This window comes from Saimiri boliviensis, chromosome 15, assembly GCF_048565385.1.
Source record: "Saimiri boliviensis isolate mSaiBol1 chromosome 15, mSaiBol1.pri, whole genome shotgun sequence".
Taxonomy (NCBI): Eukaryota; Metazoa; Chordata; class Mammalia; order Primates; family Cebidae; genus Saimiri; species Saimiri boliviensis.
In genome coordinates, this window is record NC_133463.1 from 7,936,468 (window position 1) to 7,959,947 (window position 23,480).

The 23,480-nt window shown below is 40.3% G+C and overlaps 1 protein-coding gene across 3 annotated transcripts in view; it reads right to left on the bottom strand.

Annotated features, from left to right (window-relative positions):
• Positions 1-566: 566 nt before the first annotated feature.
• The window catches only part of LYPLA1 (lysophospholipase 1), a 28,133-nt gene continuing 5,219 nt past the window's right edge, over positions 567-23,480 (bottom strand). Inside the window, exons 3-9 of one of the 3 annotated variants that reach the window (XM_039464646.2) lie at positions 15,034-15,099; positions 12,867-12,914; positions 11,454-11,524; positions 9,131-9,204; positions 7,525-7,626; positions 5,934-6,110; positions 567-2,616 (exon numbers count right to left, since the gene is read on the bottom strand). In XM_039464646.2, the coding sequence (XP_039320580.1) occupies positions 2,563-2,616; positions 5,934-6,110; positions 7,525-7,626; positions 9,131-9,204; positions 11,454-11,524; positions 12,867-12,914; positions 15,034-15,099 (592 nt within the window). In that variant the 3' untranslated portion in view covers positions 567-2,562. The remainder of the gene's footprint in view (positions 2,617-5,933; positions 6,111-7,524; positions 7,627-9,130; positions 9,205-11,453; positions 11,525-12,866; positions 12,915-15,033; positions 15,100-23,480) is intronic. The other 2 variants (XM_039464647.2, XM_074386657.1) reach the window with 2 other exon arrangements.

The following is a 23,480-nucleotide window of genomic DNA, read 5'->3' on the forward strand; positions in this document are numbered from 1 at the left end:
ACCAAATAAAACTTCTTAAATAGGTAGAAACACTGAAAACCAAATTTGGGAATTTTTTTTTTTTTAGCTCATTAAAACTGAGTAACATGAGATTATTTCTTATGCCTAGTTCCATTCTTTTTTTTTTTTTTTTGAGACGGAGTTTTCGCACTTGTTACCCAGGCTGGAGTGCAATGGTGCAATCTCGGCTCACCGCAACCTCCGCCTCCTGGGTTCAGCCAATTCTCCTGCCTCAGCCTCCTGAGTAGCTGGGATTACAGGCACACGCCACCATGCCCAGCTAATTTTTTGTATTTTTAGTAGAGACGGGGTTTCACCATGTTGACCAGGATGGTCTCGATCTCTCGACCTCGTGATCCACCCGCCTCGGCCTCCCAAAGTGCTGGGATCACAGGCGTGAGCCACCGCGCCCGGCTGCCTAGTTCCATTCTAAGCCAACCATACCATCATCAAAATTTCTCTCTGAATATATATATATATATTAAGTACATTGTTATTTTCCTCCTTTTCATCAGATACATATATTCCAAATGTTAACATTCCAAATATTAAAATACTCAAAAAAGTCAGAGAAAAGTCAGAATTAAATTTTATTTCACATTGATAGAAACCATGAAAAACATTTACATTTTCCCATGTTACAGCACAACAATTCAACGGAATATTTCTTGCCACAAATAATATCTTGCTGATATTTAGAACTGAAACAACCGTTTATGTTCTTCAAGGTAAAGAAAAATGACACAGTAAATGATTGTTTAAAATGTTTAAATCTAGACATAAACATATGGCTTCATTATTAACATCCTATAGTCCATTACTAAATTATTTCCATTATTGATTAGCACCCATTTATAAAGATGCATTCTTAATATTGTTTTAATCAGCTGGGATACAGCAGAAAAATTAAGAGTTCAGAAGTATCAAGCATACATTTTTGCTACATATTAATCTGGTGACTACACTTTATGTATATGGCTCTGACTAGCCTTTATTACTCATTAAGTTTGTTTTCAAATACTTTTTACCAGTAATCTGGAAATTTTGACAATTTAAAATGATTGCTATTTTTATGTTTGGACAAAAAACACAAAAAATAATTTGATTGAAGTGAAAATTTCAAATAAGCCCACTGGCAGATGAAAATAAAGCAAAAAATTACAACAGACTCCTCATCTTCTATAGCAGTTGGTTTCAAACATGTGTACAAAGTAAACTCTCTGCTATGAGATGAAATCATCTTAGAAATTAGTTTTCAAGATCAGTCTTAAACATATTTCAGAACATGGCCAGGCACGGTGGCTCACATCTGAAATCCCAGCAAGTTGGGAGGCCAAGATTCTTGCGGAGATCACAAGGTCAGGAGTTCAAGACCAGCCTGGCCAACATGGTGAAACCCCATCTCTACTAAAAATACAAAAATTAGCTGGGCATTAGGTGGTGCCTGCCTGTAATCTCAGCTGGTTGGGAGGCTGAGGCAGGAGAATTGCTTGAACCAAGATGGGGGAGGCAGAAGGTGCAGTGAGCCGAGATCATGCCACTGCACTCCAGCTTGGGTTACAGAGCAAGATTCCATCTCAAAAAAAATTTCAGAACATACTAGAATATGATCTAATTCTTATAGTTGTTTACAGAAAAATAAATCCACAGAATTATTCCTGTTACCTGGGCTGAAGATCCTAATAACTAAATAGGTATAAATTTGGATAAGGTATAATAATTTGAAATAAGTAGTGCATGAAGTTTTAATGCCTGGTTTCTCTATAAAGCATAAATAGATTTTAAATACCTTATATCTGTGACTCAAAATGTCGAATTACAGTATGTATTGACAATAGCTGTCTATGGCAGAGAGGCTATATTTGGTCTGCTATGAAGGATAATAAACAAAGAATGAACTTTTTTTTTTTTTTTCTGAAGAGTAAAGAATATTAAATAGAAATATTATCAGGGAAAAGAAAAACCTGGTCCCAAAATAAAAGGGCCATTTATTGAAGAGAACAATTTACTCTTTCTTGACAATGAACAGCATTATCCCTATTATTAGGAATAATATAATACCACCTCATTCTTATCATGTATTACAATCATGATGTACATATGAAGACATATATAAAATACAGACACTGCATGGTGACTAAGCAATTTTGGAATAAATCCATAGACTAAGTCACAGCATGCCTAACAGTTTATATCTTAACTGCTCATTTCTACCTGAACAAATTTTCATTAGGCATACTGCTAATTTTCAAATGACGTAATAAAAAATCTGGTGGCTGTACTATATTATTTTGCTGACTTGTATTTGAGAAAAAAGAAGCTACCTGCTTCATCTACTTTAATATGGTATATCCTGAATCTTCTTATAAGAATACATGTATAGAAACTTAAAAGATCATACATTTCTCATGAGGAGACATTATTTGATCTGTGTCACTAGAGTGTATTTGCAAAACATTTTAACACTGCAAACATTAGAAATTTGAAGACTGGGCATGGGAAAAGGTTTATTCTCTACTACAATGATGCTGGTGTACTTCTACACAAGGCCTCTTAGTGACGTCAATCAATTGGAGGTAGGATTTTATCAATGAATTGCTTGACATCCATCATTTCCTGTTTGGAATAAAGTAATTTAATATGCAGTTACATAAATCAGAAATTAAATTCCCACTAAAACACTACTAATCAAATCCATGGTGTGCACAGTTAAGGTGAAATCATTTTTACTACAATTAAATAAGACATAAAAATGAGAAATAAGGCTCCAACAGAAATTTCAGAACATTTCCCATCATGATTATTGTATACTGAAATGACAGCTCCCATCTAGTATCTAGTTCTGCATCTCCCTATACTGGAACAAAATAAAAGACATGGGGGGGGTGGGTTGGAGGTAGCCAGGGAAGTTTAGAAGTGACAGTACCTACACCAAGAAGCCTCAGTAAGTATACAATTACTGCAACTAAGTACGAGTGACAAAGCAGAGCTTCTACCACTCTCTAATTGGAATTCCATGCGAAATCCATAGCATTAACTATTTTGTGTCTTTTACAAGGAATTATATACAACTAACCATTTCATTGGAGAGCATGTACCTAAGATGTACCTAGGAAGATATGAACATTAATATACCAAAGATTTATCATAGAAGAAACTTTCTCCTGTTAGCCTCTTGCACCTGGTTCAGTTTTCTCACCTCCCTCAAACTCACCTCCTGCTATCAGCTCTTAGATATCAAGGCCTTACCTAGCCTCACAGTGACAAATATTAGCAATGCAGCTAACCTACAGCCTTATAATTAAGTCACTCAGAAAAGAGCCGCAGTATGAAAGGGTTCCATTTCACAATACTCTGAAGTCCCAAACAGTTTCCTGTGAGATCACCTCCCACTATCCCACTTATCACTTTCTGCTACTACTCATTCAGTCCAGTCTTTGTAGACTCATCTGTGGAGCTTTTAAGAAGCTCCAGGGTATTTGTAATGCAAAGCCCATGAGGAAAACAGCTGCTCTAGAGACCTTCAGTCCCTCTTACACACACTAAGGGTTCCAGGACTTCCCCTGCCCTCTCTTTTCTGAATTCAATATTGTAATACTCTATATCAGCCGGGGAACACACTAGGTTCCCAGGCACCCTTGTCTTTTTGGGTAAGTCATATTAACACCTCTGTCTCTGTCCCTAAAGCAGGCTGAATGGTTGTAAAAGTGTCAGTGTGACTATCTCACTATTTAGGAATCAATTTTTACTCTAGGTCTTTTCAAGCCTCCAAACCTATTCAGGCCACCTTCATTCTTATCAAGTGACCACATCCCCTACTTGACTGAAAAGATAAGCACATCTAGGCCAGGCTTGATGGCTCAAGCCTGTAGTCCCAGCACTTTGGGAGGCCAAGACAGGCAGATCATGAGGTCAGGAGTTTGAGACCATCCTGGCCAAAACGGTGAAAGCCTGTCTCTACAAAGGTACAAAAAATTTGCTGGGCGTGGTAGGGGGGTGCCTGTAGTCCCAGCTACTCAGGAGGCTGAGGCAGGAGAATCACTTGAACCCGGGAGGCGGAGGTTGCCGTGAGCCAAGACCGTGCCATTGCACTCCAGCCTGGCAACAGAGTGAGACTCCGTCTCAAAAAATATATATAAGCACATCTCATATGAGCTCCCAAGCACTCTCTTCTCTCTCTCCATCTGTTTATAGTCGCCCGGCATGTCCTTTTCTATCTTGATTGAAAATGTTTTTTCTCCTCTTTTAAGGCAAGCACTAAACATCTCAGGACTTCATTCTATTGTATGATCCCTCTGAGAATGCCCCTATCAATTACCTTCTCTTTACTGCATCTTCTTCCTCCCTCCTTCCACTCAGGTCTTTCTCTGCTTCCGTTAAAGAACAGATTTCCTACTCTTCTTCCTCTCTACCAAAACTTTTTAAAAAGGTCTATACATGGTGCCTCTGCTTCTACATGTCCCTATCTACTTTACACAGTCCTTTGCATTTTGGATTTATCTACCCAAACATCCAAGGTCACAGGTGGCTTAATATGGGCTATTTTCCTCCTAACCTATTTCTCTTTAACCCCTCCCTGAAACACATCACACATCTCCTCCCCACTCTGAAAATCTCTCCTTCCATATTCTCAACACCTAACTCCTTTTATCATTAGGCTAAACTTAACGTGTCCCCTGAAGTTCTATCCCCGTTTTTATTCTTTTTTTTTTTTTCTTTTTTTTTTTTGAGACGGAGTTTCGCTCTTGTTACCCAGGCTGGAGTGCAATGGCGCGATCTCGGCTCACTGCAACCTCCACCTCCCAGGTTCAAGCAATTCTCCTGCCTCAGCCTCCCAAGTAGCTGGGTACAGGCGCATGCAACCACGCCCAGCTAATTTTTGTATTTTTAGTAGAGACAGGGTTTCACCATGTTGGCCAGGATGGTCTCGATCTCTTGACCTCCCAAAGTGTTGGGATTACAGGCATGAGCCACCACACCTGGCCCCTGAGCTTTTTCTCTTATGATACTTTCTCAAGATCATTCTTCATTGATCAATAGTATTAGTAATTATTTTCAAATCTCCATTTCCCGGCTTGAACTTCAGACAAGTATTTCCAACATCCTATATCGATATCATGGGGGCACATCAATCTCAATACAAACACTAAACTCAGTATTATCTCCTTCCTTTGCTCTAAAACTGTTTCTTGCACCTACTTTTTATGACAGTGACAGAGCGAGAACTCTCAGGCTCTTTTGATACTTCCTGGGTTGCTACACCCCATAGAATTAATCTCTAAATCCTACTGGATCACCTGTCTCCAGAATGTAGATTAGATGACATCTCACTTCAACCAAAGACATCAATAGCTTCCAGCTGCCTAGAGAGTCAGTCCCGTCTCAGCAGAGAGTCTCTGTTCCACGTCTTCTGTCCTATGACACTCAGCTTTTCCTAAGGCTCTAGTCTGACTGAAGGGCTTGCTCTTCCTGGCCTACAGTTCTTTCTCCGCTAACCAAATCCCAACATTTTTCAAAATCTAGTTGTTTCGTCACGGTCTCAGTGCCTCTTAAGACAAAATTAATCTTTTCTCAGTTTTTCAGGGCACTTCCTATTGTTTATTTTCCAAGGGCACTTTTTAAAGTTTCTAATACAATGGATGTCACTTTCTGCTATCCATACAGTTACTTAGACATGCATCTTTCTATTAAATTTTAATGAAAGAGAATTTTATTATTCATCTTTGAATTATGTACAATGGCTGTGTGTAATAGCCAATCAGTAGATATTTGTTGAATTAAGTTGAATACACACTCATCTAATGACCTGCTAACTTATGATCCAATGCAAATTAACCATTTAAATCCCCAAGCATTCAAATGTTACTTTTCATAAAAATATCACATGAAAACAGTTGCAAATATGGTGCTGATCACTGCTTCCAGACACCTACCTGTTGGCACGAACTGTGCATCATACCTTCATAGGTTTTAAAGGTCACATTGGCCGGATTCACCAATGTTTTTAGTTTTTCAACCGTAAGAGAACCAAACATCAGGGGAACTAAAGGGTCACAATCTCCGTGGCACTGAAGAATAGAAATCTCTCTATTGGCGCCACTGATAGGCCCCTGCAAAAAGCAAAAGAAGGAACAGTATTATTTTTGTAAAGGTACAGGACACTATGCCAGGCATCTAAAATTCTACATAAATATGCATGCATATATAACATATTAGAAGTTATATTTGGCCAAAAGAATAAAATTCCTTCTTTCCATATACTCATCACATCCCTTTATTTAACTTCCATAGGATCTATGATTACCTTGCTTCATATTATTTGTCTTCCCAGTGAATGAGTTCCTTGAAGCTTATTATATTTTCTGCTGTTTTTGGTTTGGTTGATTGTTTTAGTACTTTGAGTTGCTGTTTTATTCAGTTATCTTTTTTTTTTTTTAAAAAAAAAAAAAAAAGATAAGAGTCTTGCTCTGTCGCCCAGGCTAGAGTGAAGTGGCACAACTGTGACTCACTGCAACCCCCGCCTCCTAGGTTCAAGTGATTTTTGTGCCTCAGCCTCCCAAGTAGCTCCCATCAGAGATGTGCACCACCTGCCCAGCTAATTTTTGTGTTTTTAATAGATATGGGGTTTCACCATGTTGACCAGGCTGGTCTCAAACTCCTGATCTGAGGTGATCTGCCTGCCTTGGCCTCCCAAAGTGCTGGGATTACAGGCATGAGACACTGTGCCTAGACTACAAAAAAATATTATTTCTGTGGCTTAGCGTCCTCATTTTCATATATATCCTAAAATGTATCAAATCCTTCAAATCTACAATTTGTGACAATAAGGTTTCTTTCTAATTCCATTCTATGTACTCCACAATAAAGACAGTATAGCATACTAAGGCCTAGTAACACATCACAAAAGTCTAAGAAAATTATTTTTAACAAAAGATGAGTGCTGTAAGTGAAGGACTCTGGGTGATGGTGATGAGTCAGTGCAGGTTCAGACTGCAGCAAATGCATGACTGTGGAGGCGGGGATGCTGACGGTGGGGAAGCTGTGCACGTGGGAGACAGGAGGTAGACAGTCACTCTACCTTCTGCTCAGTTTTGCTGTGAATTTAAAACTTCTCTAAAAAATACAGTTTATTAGGCCAGGGCAGTAGCTCACGCCTGTAATCCCAGTACTTTGGGAGGCCAAGGCAGGCAGATCTTGAGGTCAGGAGTTGGAGACCACCCTGGCTAACACGGTGAAATCCTGTCTCTACTAAAAATACAAAAAAATTACCTAGGCATCGTGGTACACGCCTGTAGTCCCAGCTACTCAGGAGACTAAGGCAGGAGAATCGCTTGAACCCAGGAGGGAGAGGTTGCAGTGAGCTGAGATCATGCTACTGTACTCCAGCCTAGGCCAAAGAGCGAGACTCTGTCTCAAAAAAATAAAGTTTATTAATAAAAAAAAATAAGATGACTTTATCTCCAACATTATCTGCTAGCTACCTTTAGCTCAGTAATCTCATATTGAGTGCATCAAGCAACTTACTTGCGGAAACGATGCCCGAAGTGGAAGCCAGCAACTGAGTGCAGTGACACCCGCCAGCTTCTGCTGCGTGGTAAGGGCAGTATATAAAGATAAAGCTCCTCCCTGAAAAGACAAGCAGGGAACGTCAATGGAACGCATCAATTTAGGGGATTTCTTTTTACTAATGATATCCATAAAACAATCAAACTCAGTGGCTGATGTCAAATCAAATGAGGCAAACAGTGGAAATGGAAACACACCCCACCATGTCCTAAAAGATTCAGTTCTCTTCACCAGAGAACATACTGACTTCCTTTCCAATGAGACATAGTTTGTAGCATCGGAAACTGCTGCACTCACAACATGCCTTAGGAATATTCTGAATTTATATTTTCTCCTTTGCAGAGTTTTAAGTATAAAATCCCATCTGGTCTTAAAATGGTCTTTCTTTTCTTTTTTTCTCTCTCTGCTCTCTTTCTCTTTCTTTCTTTTTTTGACGGAGTTTCGCTCTTGTTGCCCAGGTTGGAGCACGTGGCGTATTCTCAGTTCACCGCAACCTTCACCTCTGGGTTCAAGCGATTCCCCTGCCTCAGTCTCCCAGGTAGCCGAGATTACAGGCATGCAGCACTATGCCCAGCTAATTTTTTATTTTTAGTAGAGACAGGGTTTCTTCATGTTGATCAGGCTGGTCTCCAGCTCCTAATCTGAGGTGATCCGCCCGCCTCGGCCTCCCAAAGTGCTGGGATTACAGGCGTGAGCTACTGCGTCCAGCCCTTAAATTGGTATTACTTTCTAAATGAGAATTTAAGATAATAAGAACTACTTGGCAGACACCTGCAGACTATCTGACTACACAGTTCACAACACCCTGCATTCTGGAAGCTATACTCCTGCCAGCCATCCAAGACCCCCATCACTCTGACTATGCCATTGGGTCACTGCAACACATGAGGACATGAGAGCCTTCTTCATCCCAGGCAGTGATGTTTTCTCCCAGCACTGAGGAAATAGGATTCGGTGACCACCAGTCACACTCTGTGTGGCTGGACCTGTAACATGTAAACTCAAGAGGTAGAAAAGCAATAGACTGCAAAAGCCAAGATGGCCAACTGTTGATGGAAAGGCAAACAAAGCAGATAAGCAAAGAAACCGAGATGAGAAGCTAGAGCATCTGGAGTCTGGTTCCATGGCAAACAGCTGACATGCTGCAGTAGCCACGCAAGGTCTGTATGAGGAAGCAGTGTCTGTGGAGAAAGTATAGAAGGCAGGGGCAAAGTACAGAGAAGAAGAAAGATGCCCAAAATAAACACCACACATTTATACCTAAACCTGTAGTAGTGAAGGTAAAGGGAAGAAAGTCTCTTGTCTTCTGCTTTACTGTTCTTACGAGTGGTCTTCTCCTAGAGAGGGGACTCATGCCTGTGTTATCAGAGTTCTAATTAATTAAAAGGATACACTCTGTTAGCTTAGAAATTTAATTACATGGGTATTATAGTTATTTTAAGAAGAAATTAATTAGTTCCAGTACATTCAGACTTAATTAAACTACTCCATAGAAAGGATTAAAGCACAGACTTCTAGATAAATATACTGATGGTACTAACATTCCACCCAAATTTTATCTTACCTGAGAAAACCCTCCCAAAATAATTCTGTTTGAAGGAATGCCATTCTTCACTTCTTGATCAATCAAAGCTTTTACTAAAAACAACATGAAGGTTAGTCAGCAATACTTTCAAAGTTAAGGCCGTTGATAAACTTCAGGAAAAAATTAATAGAAAAGCACAATTACTTTTAAGGTGGAAATGAGTGAAAAACTCAAAGCACTTCATTAAAACACAAAATTAGAATGTATTTTCATATGCCAACAGTGAACCACGTGAAAAGAAAATTTTTTAAAAATGCCATTTACAATAGCCACACATAAAAAAGTAAATACCTAGGAATTAACAAAGAAGTGAAAGATCCCTATAATGAAAACTATAAAACACTGATGAAAGAGGACACCAAAAAAAAGAAAATATTCCCTGTTCATGGATAGAAGAACCAATAACAATACTGCTATTCTTCATGAATTCTTCTAATCCATGAACATGGAATTTTTTCCCATACTACCCAAAGCAATCTACAGATTCAATGGAATCTCTACGAAAATACCAATGACATTCTTCACAAAAATAGAAAAACAATCTTAAAATTTATATGGAATCACAAAAGACTCAGAGTAGCCAAAGCTACCCTAAGTAAAAGGAATAAAACTAGAGGAATCACATTAATTGACTTCAAATTATACTACAGAGCTATAGTAATCAAAACTGCATGGTACTGGCATAAAAACACACACGCAGACCAATGGAACAGAACAGAGAGCCCAGAAACAAATCCATACACCTACAGTGAACTAAACAGTTTAAAACTTAGCCAGGCATGGTGGCACATGCCTGTAGTCCCAGCTACTCAGGAGCTGAGGCGGGAGAGTTCCTGGAGACCAGGAATTTGAGGCTACAGTGGGCTATGATCCCCAACTGTACTCCAACCTGGGCAACAGTGTCTCTAAATAAATATGTAAATAAAAAATTACCAAAAACCAAAATAATTCTCAGTCACCCTGTCTTGCCATTGCTGCCCACATCCACCTACACTCACCCACACTCAGGAGTCACCAACCAGATTACCCTGAAGGCAATCCGAGTCCTCATATTATTCTACTCGTAACTATTTCAGTACATATGTATAAAAGAAAAGGACATTCCTGTGCATTTCTTTTTCTTTCTTTTTGTTTTTTCTGAGACGGAGTTTTGCCCTTGTTGCCCAGGCTGGGGTGCAATGGTGAAATCTTGGCTCAGCACAACCTCTGCCTTCCAGGTTCAAGCAACTCTCCTGCCTCAGCCTCTTGAGTAGCTGGGATTACAGGCACGCACCACCATGCTAAGCTAATTTTGTATTTTTAGTAGAGACGGGGTTTCACCATGTTGACCAGGATGGTCGCAAACTCCCAATCTCAGATGATCCTCCCGCCTCGGCTTCCCAAAGTGCTAGGATTACAGGCGTGAGCCACTGCGCCTGGTCCCCTGCATATTTCTTAATAGTAGACACTTCTCAGTAAGTTAGTGTTATTTATGCTCCACCCCACAAACAAACAGAAGTACCATAATCATAAAGGAGATGGACTTCTTTATCAGAGATAAGGCTTTTGAGGTTTTCTAAAGCAGAGCTAATACTTCAGAGGGGTGTCAAATGAGGTGCTCTGTAAGAAACACCTAGCTTGAAAACAGTTATGTGCTTAATCAGTGGTACCTATTATAATTACCACACTAAAATTAACAATTAATAACTTTTTTTTTTTTTTTTTTTTTTTGAGATAAGAGTCTCCCTGTGTCCCTCAGGCTGGAGTACAATGGCACAATCTTGGCTCACTGCAACCTCCGCCTCCCAGGTTCAAGTGATTCTCCTGCCTCAACCTCCTGAGTAGCTAGGATTACAGGTGCCCGCTACCATGCCTGGCTAATTTTTTTGTATTTTTAGTAAAGATGGGGTTTCACCACGTTAGCCAGGCTGGTCTCTAACCCTTTACCTCAGGTGATCCATCCACCTCAGCCTCCCAAAGTGCTGGGGTTACAGGCGTGAGCCACTGCATCCAGCCATATAGTCACTGTTTATTATCATTACACTTATTATATCATTATTTTCACTGTTATTCCAAGTCTCCTTAATGAAAACAACTGGCAAAAACTATTAAACTTTTTGCTGTTTTCTCCATTTTCCCATGTAAATCAAAGCAAAATTATTATATGTCTGATAGAGTTTACAGACGTGAGTTACAGAGTTACAAGCGTAAGCCACTGTGCCAGGCCCAAATGTGTAATTTTTAACCAGTACCAATGTGATTACTGAACCTACTGAAAACATTTAAGAATGCTTTTGGCTTTATAAACATTTTCTGTACTTACTGTTTTCTGCAGCCTGTTTAATCCCAGGTTCATCCTCCTGTGAATCTGGTGAAAGCCCAATAATATCAAACCTGTAAAATAAGGCAAATCTAAAAAGAACCTTTTGATTCTAAGAAAATCTATTATTACACTAAGTATATTTTACTACATTCATGGTAGCTTGGATTAAAGGGATAATCAGAAATATATATATATATATTTTTTTTTTTTTGAGACAAAATCTCGCTCTGTTGCTCAGGCTGAAGTGCAGTGGTACGGTCTCAGCTCACTGCAGCCTCCTCCTCCCAGGTTCATGCGATTCTCCTGCCTTAGTCTCCTGGACAGCTGAGACTACAGGGGCATGTCACCACGCCTGGCTAATTTTTATATTTTTAGTAGAGATGGGGTTTCGCTATGCTGGCCAGGCTGGTCTCGAACTCCTGACCTCAGTTGATCCACCTGCCTCAACTTCCCAAAGTGCTGGGTTTACAGGTGTGCACCACCACGCCTGGCTAAAGTCAACATTTTTTTTTTTTTTTTTTTTGAGACGGGGCTCCCTCTGTTGCCAGGCTGGATGCAGTAGCGTGATCTTGGCTCACTGCAACCTCCACCTCAGGGGTTCAAGTGATTTTCTTGCCTCAGCCCCGAGTAGCTGGGAATACAGGCATGTGCTACCACGCCTGGCTAATTTTTGTATTTTTAGTAAGGACAAGGTTTCACCATGTTGGCCAATATGATCTTGATCTCTTGACCTTGTGATCCACCTGCCCCAACCTCCCAAAGTGCTGGGATTACAGTTGTGTAATCCCAGCCCTAAAGTCATCATTTTTTTTTTTTTTTTTGAGACGGAGTCTTGCTCTGTCACCAGGCTGGAGTGCACTGGCGCAATCTCGGCTCACTGCAACCTCCGCCTCCTGGGTTCAAGTGATTCTTCGGACTCAGCCTCCCAACCTGATGGTAGGAATCTCAGAGAACAGTCATGAAAAATCAAAGTCTGGAAGTAGCACACAGGAACAAAAACTGACCCTACACGGGGACCGTGAGAATATCTTCAGAGGGCTGAAAGGGAAGTGGTTTCCTTAAAAACAACCCAGAGAGACAAGAAATTGGAAAGGTGAAGAGGCTGTGGCTTCATAGGGGTCATCTGAATGTTGGGTTACTAAAATCAACAAAGGTTTATCAAGCAGCAGAACAGAGCCTCCCACATGATTTTTATTCATACCTTCTCGCCTATTTCTCTACCTGTTTGTACAGCTCTTTAAGTTTAGCCCTAAATCTAGAGCACAAAAAATGTAAATAAGTAAAGGTTAACTATGCAACTTTGCAAGTTAAAAAACAGCTAAATAAAAACTGCTGTACACAAAAGTGTTTCTTATAACATTACATAAAATAAGCAATATAATGTTCTTATTGAATAATTAAATTCTCACTTACCATGAAGGCATAGCCATGTTCATATTTAGTGTAACAGGCATAACAGGCCTACAAGGAACAGAAAAAACAGCAAAGAATAACAAAGCATACAAACTGAGAAATCCCACTAATCTAAAACAGGTAATTACTTGAGACCTACACAATACTACATGCTACAGTTTTAATATATGAACTGTGTACTTCATCCACACCTGTCCAAGTCTGCTCTCCACACCCCTCCAAATGTGTTCTGAAGACAGAGCAACAGGGACAAAGGACTAAGCTTGACAAATACCTTCTCCCTTCCCACACTCGTCCTTACTACTTTTAACGTCTCAGACATGAGAAGAGAAACTGGAAACCAAGACAGCTGGAAATGTATAAACTATGAGATTCTGGTATGGGACTCAGGACAATGAGCCATTTATTACACCGACACTGTAACCTCAATGCCTATGCTCAGGTTACACTTTTGCTAATTTTCTAGTTCTTAGCTGGGTACCCGCCTAATTAAGAGACCTCTAAATAAATGGGGGAAATCCAAAATTTGCCTAACTGTCCGTTAGAGCCAATTCAAATCTATGATGGGCCAGGTGCAGTGGCTCACACCTGTAATCCCGGCACTTTGGGAGGCCACGGCGGGCAGATCATGAGGTCAGGAGTTGGAGCCCAGCTTGGTCAATATGGTGAAAAATACAAAACTCTGCCAGGCGTGGTGGCACGTGCCTGTAGTCCCAGCTACTCAGGAGCCTGAGGCAGAAGAATCGTTTGAACTTGGGAGGCAGAGGTTGCAGTGATTCGAGATCATGCCACCGCACTCCAGCCTGGGTAACAGAGCAGGACTCCTTCTTAAAAAAAAAAAAAAAAGAATTCTGTCTCTGGCTTCAGCAGAATAATACAGGACATAGCAACCCTAGCCACAGTATTCACTGTAGCCTACAGAGGTAAGACAGACCCTCTATTTCAGGATTAAAAAAGGAAGAAATGTTTTCTTATCCTCTTCTCAGCTGTTCTTCTTCTCATTCCCTTTTTTCATGTTCATGTGTCTGTCCCAACTCTACTGCTACTAACACTTCTGAGGATGAATTACTAACTTATATGAGTATGTCCAATCCCTTCTGGTCTTCTCCAGGGCTATTGCTTATCAGCAACCTTTTGATCTAAAACAAGGGTGTCCAATCATTTGGTTTCCCTGGGCTACATTGGAAGAAAAATTGTCTTGGGTCACATATAAAAATACATTAACACTAACAAGAGCTGATGAGCTAAAATCAAAATAAAATAATATCTAAAAATAGCAAAAAAAAAAAAATCTCATAATGTTTTCAGAAAGCTTAGGTTTGTACTGGGCTGCATTCACAGATGACCTGGGCCACAGATTGCACAAGCTTGACCTAACGTGCCAATCTTATTGATTTTCTAAGTTTGTTCAAAACTTACTAATTTCTTTTTGACATCCACAAATACTTTCAGAGCCAGAATTCAAAACCAAACCTATCATATTCCAAAGTCTGTGCTCTTTCCACAGTACAACACGTTGCCTCTAAATGATAAAATTAAAGAGTGGTTTCAACATAATAAAGATTTCTTACAAATCTAACAGGTAATTCCCCTTCAGAGATATCCTGGTGATATCCTAGAACTTTATAGGTATTTGTATATCTAAAATAATTTTTCTGGGAGGCCAAGGCAGGTGGATCACTTGAGGTCAGGCATTTGAGACTAGCCTGGCCAACATGGTGAAATCCTGTCTCTACTAAAAATACAAAAATTAGCTGGGCATGGTGGCACATACCTGTAATCCTAGCTACTCAGGAGGCTGAGGCAGGAGACTCGCTAGAACCCAGGAGGTGGAGGTTGCAGTGAGCCAAGATTGCAACACTGCACTCCAGCCTGGGTGACAGAGCAAGACTCTGTCTCAAAAATAAGTAAATAAAAATAATAATTTTTCTGGCCTTAAAGAGAGAAATACTTTAAATTGCTTAACAAAAGAGAAAATGAAAAAAAAAAATCAATTTAAGAAATCATTTTATAAAGTTTTAAGGAATTCTACTAATCTTCATTTTTAAACTGAATATTTAAATAATAAAAATTAATTATATTTAAATACTTTTCTGGAAAGGTAAAACAATGACAATTGCTCCTCTCCAGACTCTGAATCACAAGCCTGAAGATCAGAAATACTCACGCATGCGGGCAGATATATTTGATATGTGAACTTCTGATACCTGCAAAGGCTTCTGCCCATCCGTGCCTAGTGGAAAAATCATTTGAATAATGCTATTATATCCTGTTTTAAACCCCAGTAAGTTAGTAGTAGAATAGTACTTTAAAAACCTGTGAAGATGAAGGTAAATAATACTTTAAAAAACTTGAAGATAAAAATATCTTTAAAATGTGGGTCCTCTGGCTCACGCCTGTAATCCCAGCACTTTGGGAGGTCAAGGTAGGCAGATCATGAGGTCAAGAGATCAAGACCGTCCTGGCCAACATGGTGAAACCCCGTCTCTACTAAAAATATAAAAATTAGCTGGGCGTGGTGGTGCATGCCTGTAGTCCCAGCTACTCAGGAGGCTGAGGTAGGAGAACTGCTTGAACCCGGGAGGCGGAGGTTGCAGTGAGCCGAGATCACGCCACTGCACTCCAGCCTGGCGTTGAGACTCAGTCTCAAAAAAAAAAAAAAAAAAAAAAAAAAAGTGGGTCCTCAATACTATTAAAACAACACCATGAATCTAAAAACAACCCAACAGTTAAGTTTTACGTAGGAATAAAGATGATTTCTCAGATTTCTGAACAGTAATGTGTGCTCCTTCACATATTTCCACAGGGCTTCAAAATTTCCAAAGTAGAGACATATTTTTAAAATCTCTTTATACAATGTGTTTATAAAGTAGGCAAGACAAATAATATAATTCATATGTTACATTAAAAAAAAAAAAAAGCCTTGGCTGGGCACAGTGGCTCACACCTGTAATCCCAGCACTTTGGGAGGCCAAGGCAGGCAGATGACGAGGTCAGGAGTTCAAGACCATCCTGGCCAACATAGTGAAACCCTAGCTCTACTAAAAATACAAAAATCAGCTATTTCTTTGAAACTGCCAATGACATTCTTCAAGAAATTAAAAAATAATGTTTTAAAATTCACATGGAACCAAAATGAACCACATCCATTTGTTTACATGTTATCCATGATTCATTTTCATCCTGGGTGGCTGAACTGAATGGTTGCAACAGAGATCTTCTGGCTGGCAAAGCCTAAAATGTTGACTTTTTTGGTCCTTTACAGAACACAATTACTGACCCCTGTTGTAAAGTATTTTTTTGATATATAGATGCTTCTCAACTTAGGAGGGTTTACATCATTATAAATCCATCACAAAGTGAAAAAATCATAAATTTAGCCATAATAAGCTGGGAACTCTTTGTAAATTCATACTATGAAAAATCAAGCTTTCCTTTTTTCTTTGTTTCTTTTTTTTGAGATAGAGTCTTGCTTTGTTGCCCAGGCTGGAGGGCAATCATGTGATCTCGGCTCACTGCAAACTCTGCCTCCCAGGTTCAAGCAATTCTCCTGCCTTAGCCTCCCAAGTAGCTGGGATTACAGGCGTGAGTCACCGCACCCGGCTGAAAAATCGAGCTTTTCATTATAATTTTTAGCTTGCATGAGAGTTAGAACTGTATTTGCTTAGACTAACATTCCTAAAATGATAGTATTTGTCATTTGATTTTTCTTTGAGTTCTTATGGGCTACATGATAATATTCAAATACAGAGCACAGCAATCATTTCTTCACTATGTGATCTTAACCTACTTTATCAGAGGTGTCTTCAGCTTCTATCTCTGATTTTAAAATATTCTTCTAGACTAATTTAACAATATATATGCAAGGGCCTAATTTTTTTTTTTTTTTTTTTTTGAGATGGAGTTTCGCTCTTGTTACCCAGGCTGGAGTGCAATGGCGCGATCTCGGCTCACCGCAACCTCCGCCTCCTGGGTTCAGGCAATTCTCCTGCCTCAGCCTCCTGAGTAGCTGGGATTACAGGCACGCGCCACCACGCCCACCTAGTTTTTTGTATTTTTAGTAGAGACAGGGTTTCACCATGTTGACCAGGATGGTCTCGATCTCTTGACCTCGTGATCCACCCGCCTCAGCCTCCCAAAGTGCTGGGATTACAGGCTTGAGCCACTGCGCCCGGCCAAGGGCCTAATTTTTTAAAAGATTTTTGTGACATTACCATTTTAAGAAGCTTTTTCTAAGGAAAAAATAATGTCTGCAAATGTTCATTTTTAAGAATGTACAATGAGAAATCTGCATGAAAAAAAACGAAATGCCAAAATGTTCAGAAAAAAGAATATTTGATAAATTAGAATTCCAGCAATTTAAACGGATGAGATCAGCAGTGAGCAGCAGGTAGCTCAGAAAAGGCCACACTCAGCCAAATCTGGTGACCTTTAGCTGAATACAGATGCACCTCGACTTCTGACGGGGTCACGTCTGGCAAAGCTGAAAAGTTGAGCAGCATACTGATGTTTCTACCTGAAAACACACGCATACACACATCCTAACCCAAAGTTAACAGAAAGAAGAAAATAATAAAAACTAGAGTGGAAATAAATGCAATAGGGACCAGGATTCAGTGGCTCATGCCTGTAATCCTAGCACCTTGGGAAGCTGAGGCGGTGGATCACTTGAGGTCAGAGTTTGACACCAGTCTGGCCAACATGGTGAAACCCTGTATCTATCAAAAATAGAAAAACTAGCCGGGGGTGATGGCACATGTCTGTAGTCCCAGCTACTCAGGAGGCTGACACAGGAGAATCGCTTGAACCTGGGAGGCAGAGGCTGCAGTGAGCCAAGATGGAGCCACCGCACTCCAGCCTGAACGAAAAGAGCGACACTCCATCTCAAAAAAAAAAAGAGAGAGAGAGAGAGAGAGATTATCAACTAAACCAAAAGTCAGTTCTTTGAAAATACGAACAAAAATGGCCAATCTTTAGCTAGATCAACCAAGCGGGAAAAAAAAAGAGAAGACTCAAATTACTGCAAGCAGAAATCAAAGAACAGACTACTACTAACTTGACACATACAAAAGATTATAAGAGAATAGTATAAACAATTACATGACAATAAATTAGATTACCTTGATTAAATAAACAAATTCCTAGAAGGACACAAACTACCAAAAACGGATTCAAGAAACAAAATCTGAACAGGCCTATAAATTGAATCAGTAATCAAAAATGTCTCACAGGGAAAGGCCTAGTACCACATGGCTTCAAGGTGAAGTCTACCAATCCAATGTTAAAAGAATCCTCATTCCTCTCCACCCAAAAATAGAGGGAACACTTACTCATTTAGAAGGCAGGCTATTATTACTCTGATATCAAAACCAACGGATACATACAAGAAAAAAAAAAAAATGACAAGCCAGGTGTGATGGCTCACACCCATAATTCCAAGTAATCTCAACGCTTTAGGAGGCCAAAGTGGGGGAACTGCTTGAGCCCAAGAGTTCAAGACCAGCTTGAGCAGGATGGTTAAGACCCCAACTCTACAAAAAATAAGAAAATTAGCCAGGCATGGTGGTATGCACCTGTGGTCCCAAATACTTGAAGGATTGTTTGAGCCTGGGAGGTCGAGGCTGCAGTGAGCTGTGTTCACTCCACTGCACTCTAGCCTGGGTGACAAGAGTAAGACCTTGTCTCAAAATGAAAATGACACTCTATCCCATAAGAATATAAATACAGGCCGGGCACGGTGGCTCAAGCCTGTAATCCCAGCACTTTGGGAGGCCGAGGCGGGTGGATCACGAGGTCGAGAGATCGAGACCATCCTGGTCAACATGTGAAACCCCGTCTCTACTAAAGATACAAAAAAACTAGCTGGGCATGGTGGCGCGTGCCTGTAATCCCAGCTACTCAGGAGGCTGAGGCAGGAGAACTGCCTGAGCCCAGGAGGCGGAGGTTGCGGTGAGCCGAGATTGCGCCATTGCACTCCAGCCTGGGTAACAAGAGCGGAACTCCGTCTCAAAAAAAAAAAAAAAAAAAAAAAAAAAAAGAATATAAATACAAAGCCCTAAAAACTACCAAAGCAAATCTATCTACATATAATTAGGATTATACACCATGACCAAGAGGGATTTTCCCTAGAATGCAAGAGTGGCTCAACATAAAAACATTAATAAATACCATAGTCTATTTTACTGAAGATTGTAGCCAGAGAAACTGGCAAGATAATACGGCATCTGGATTGGAAAGGAAGCAGTAAAATTCTCTCTCATGATCTTGTGAGCTCAGTATCTTATGATCCTATATACAGAAAAATCCAATGGCATCTACAAAAACATGCTAAGAGCTAATGAGGTCAGCAAGATCCCAGGTTACAAAATATTTACCCAAGCCAGGTGCAGTGCGGTGGTTCACGCCTGTAATCCTAGCACTTTTGGGAGGCCGAGGCAGGAAGATGACCTGAGGTCAGGAGTTCGAGACCAGCCAGGCCAACATGGTGAAACCCCAACACTACTAAAAATACAAAAATTAGCCAGGCATAGTGGCACATGCCTGTAATCCCAGCTACTTGGGAGGCTGAGGCATGAGAATCGCTTGAACCCAGGAGGCAGAGGTTGCAGTGAGGCGAGATCATGCCACTGCATTCCAGCCTGGGCAACAGAGTGAGACTCTGTCTCAAAAAATAAAAATAGCCGGTCGCGGTGGCTCAAGCCTGTAATCCCAGCACTTTGGGAGGCCGAGGCGGGTGGATCACGAGGTCGAGAGTTCGAGACCATCCTGGTCGACATGGTGAAACCCCGTCTCTACTAAAAATACAAAAAATCAGCTGGGCATGGTGGCATGTGCGTGTAATCCTAGCTACTCAGGAGGCTGAGGCAGGAGAATTGCCTGAACCCAGGAGGCGGAGGTTGCGGTGAGCCGAGAGCGTGCCATTGCACTCCAGCCTGGGTAACAAGAGCGAAACTCCGTCTCAAAAAAATAAAATAAAATAAAATAAAAATAAAAATAAAAATAAAAATCACCGGGTGAGGTGGCTCAAGCCTATAATCCCAGCACTTTGGGAGGCCAAGGCGGGCAGATCACCTGATGTCAGGAGTTCAAGACCAGCCTGACCAATTTGGAGAAACCCTATCTCTCCTAAAAATACAAAATTAGCCAGGTGTGGTGGCGAGTGCCTGTAATCCCAGCTACTTGGGAGGCAAAGGCAAGAGAATCACTTGAACCCAGGAGGCAGAGGTTACAGTGAGCCAAGATCATGCCACTCCATTCCAGCCTGGGCAACAAGAGCAAAACTCTGCCTCAAAATAAATAAATAAATAAAAATAAATTTTTAAATGTATATTTCTATACACTAGCAATGAACAATATAAAAATGCAATAAAGACAACAGTTCCATTTATAATAGTATCCAAAAGAATAAAATACTTAGAGGAATAATTTAACAAAATAAGTGAAAGACTTGTAAACTGGGTGGGCATGGCAGTGTGTGCCTGTAATCCCAGCTACCCGGTAGGCCGAAGCAGAAGAATCGCTGGTTGGTACCCGGGTGGCAGAGACTACAGTGAGCTGAGATTGCATCACTACATTACAGTCTGGGCTACAGAGCAAAACTCCATCTCAAAGAAAACAAAAGCATCAGGATGAAAAACTGTTGTGCTGCAAAACTTCCTACCAAGAGGGTGCAAAGCCACCCCACGGAATGGGAGACAGTATTTACGAACAATATATCTGACAGGAGTCCAGTGTCCAGACTACATACACAATTCTTAGAAATCAACAACAAAAACGCAACCCAATTCTTAAAAGGGCAAAGTATCTGAACAGGTATTTCTCCAAAGAAAATATGCAAATGACCAACAAGGACATGAGAAGATGCTCAACATTAGCCACTGGGAAATGCAAATCAAAGCCACAAAGGGACACCACTTCACATACACACGGATGGCTACACTCAAAAAGACAGTAACAAGCGTTAATAAGGATAAGGAGAAATTAGAGCACCCACACACTGCTGGTAGAAGTGTAAAAATGTGCAGCTGCTATGAAAACGGTCTTGGAGTTCCTCATAGAGCTACCACTGACTCAACAATTCGACTCCCGGGTGTATACCCCAGAGAACTAAAAACGTATGTCCACACAAAGTCTTGTACATGAATGTGCAGAGTAGTAGTATTCATTATAGTCAAAAAGTAGGAGCAATCCGAATGTTCATTAATTGATGAATGAATTGTTTTTACATAAATTTTCTTTTTAAGAGACAGAGTCTCACTATACTGCCCAGGCTAGACTCGAACTCCTGCCCTGAAAGCACCCTCCTGACTCGGCCTCCCAAGTAGCTGAGACTACAGGTGCACAACACCATGCTCAGGTAATTATTTAATTGGCAATGAAAGAAAGCAGTACTGGTACATGTTACAACATAGACGAGCCTGAAAAATATTATGCCATAAAGTGAAAGCAGCCAAATGCAAAAGACCAAATATTATCTGATTCCATTTATACACAATATCTAGAATAAGCAAATCCATAGAAGTGAAAGGAGACAGTGGTTGTCAAGGAGGGAAATAAGGCTGCAGATGGATACTGGGTTTCTTTTGGGGATGTTGAACATATTCTGGAATTAAGACAGTAGTGATAGTTGCACAACTCTGTAAATATACTAAAAACACTGAATTGAATAGAAGAGTGAAGTTTTTGATATGTGAATTATATCTCAGTAAGTACAGTAGTTTCCCATCATCCATAGCTTTGCTTTCTCTGGATTCAGTTACTTGCATTCAACCACCATCGAAAAATAGGTGAGTACAGAACAAGAATGTATTTTCACAGAGAGATCACACTGACATAACTTTAGTTACAGTATGTTGTTATAATTATTCTATTGCTGTTTTTCACCTCTTACCGCCTAATTTATAAATTAAACTTTATCAGGTATATATGTATAGGAAAAAACTTCGTTATCATAGGGTTTGGTACTCTCTGTGGCTTCAGAATCCATTTGCGTTCTAGCCTGGGCAACAAGAGCAACATCCTGTCTTAAAAAAAAAAAAAAAAAGAAAAGAAAAGAAAAGAAGATAAGACTAGGAACCCTTATATAAAAAAAAAAAGGAGGCCGGGCGCGGTGGCTCAAGCCTGTAATCCCAGCACTTTGGGAGGCCGAGGCGGGTGGATCACAAGGTCGAGAGATCGAGACCATCCTGGTCAACATGGTGAAACCCCGTCTCTACTAAAAATACAAAAAAATTAGCTGGGCATGGTGGCACGTGCCTGTAATCCCAGCTACTCAGGAGGCTGAGGCAGGAGAATTGCCTGAACCCAGGAGGCGGAGGTTGCGGTGAGCCGAGATCGCGCCATTGCACTCCAGCCTGGGTAACAAGAGCGAAACTCCGTCTCAAAAAAAAAAAAAAAAAAGGAATAGGAATCTTGGGTTCTAGTCCCCACTCAGCAACTATCTAAAAGTGTGGCCTCCGTTCCGTCGGTCTAGTGGTTCTCAGAAGTATGATCCCCAGACCTGTAGCATCAGTATCCAATGAGAACTTGTTAGAAATGCAAATTCTGGCCAAGCACAGTGGCTCATGCCCGTAATCTGAGTCCATACTAACTAAATGGAGAGTAGCAGATTAATAAACGAAATGACAAAAAAAAAAGTAATGACAGAATTAAAAAAATCAAGCAAGAATTATCAATGGATGGTAAAAACACTGGGTGAAAGCTTGATGAACAATCTGCATAGTCACAAAGTATCTCCCCAACACTTGCTTTTTAATTACAAAAGGAAAGTAACTGCAGTAGACACCTGGAAGATCCCACCTTAATCAAGTGATCCAAGTTACATCAATAAAGGGACTCAGCATCATTAGTCTACTGATGTGTGCAATGAATAGGACACATTGTTTACATAGTATATATATCAGAATTGCATGAACTGAATCTAGTCATGAGGAAATTCCAACAAACCTAAATTAAAGAACTCACCTGTTCTCTGCAGAAGTGTCAGTGTCATGAAAGACAAAGAAAATCTAGGGAATTGCTCCAGATTAAAAGAGACAAAAAAAAACTAAAGAGACCTGATAACTAATGCAATGCGTAACTAGGGTGGAGACAGCTATAAAGAATATTAATGGAACAATCTGGCAAAGACTGAATACGAGCATATTAGATAATACTAAATGTTAAATGTAATGGGATAACTGTTCTGTGACTATATAACGGTTAAGATACTGTAGTCCTTCTAAGTTTTGTTTTCCATGGTTTCAGCTGCCCACAGTCAACTGTGGTTTGAAAATGTTAAATGGAAAATTCCAGAAATAAACAGTGAAGGATGCTCTAAAACCCTTAGTGGATGCCTGAATCCATGGATACCACCAAACCCTATATATACTATGTTTTTTTCTATATATAATACCTGTGGTAAAGTTTAATGTATAAATTAGGCATAGAAAGAGATAAACAATAATAAAACAACTACAACAATATGCTGACATCACTTCTCTTGCCCTTTGGGGCCACCATTAAGCAATGTAAGGATTATTTGGATAAAAGCACTACAGGCTGGGTGAAGTGGCTCATGCCTGTAATCCCAGCACTTTGGGAGGCCTAGGCAGGCAGATCACTTGAGGTCAGGAG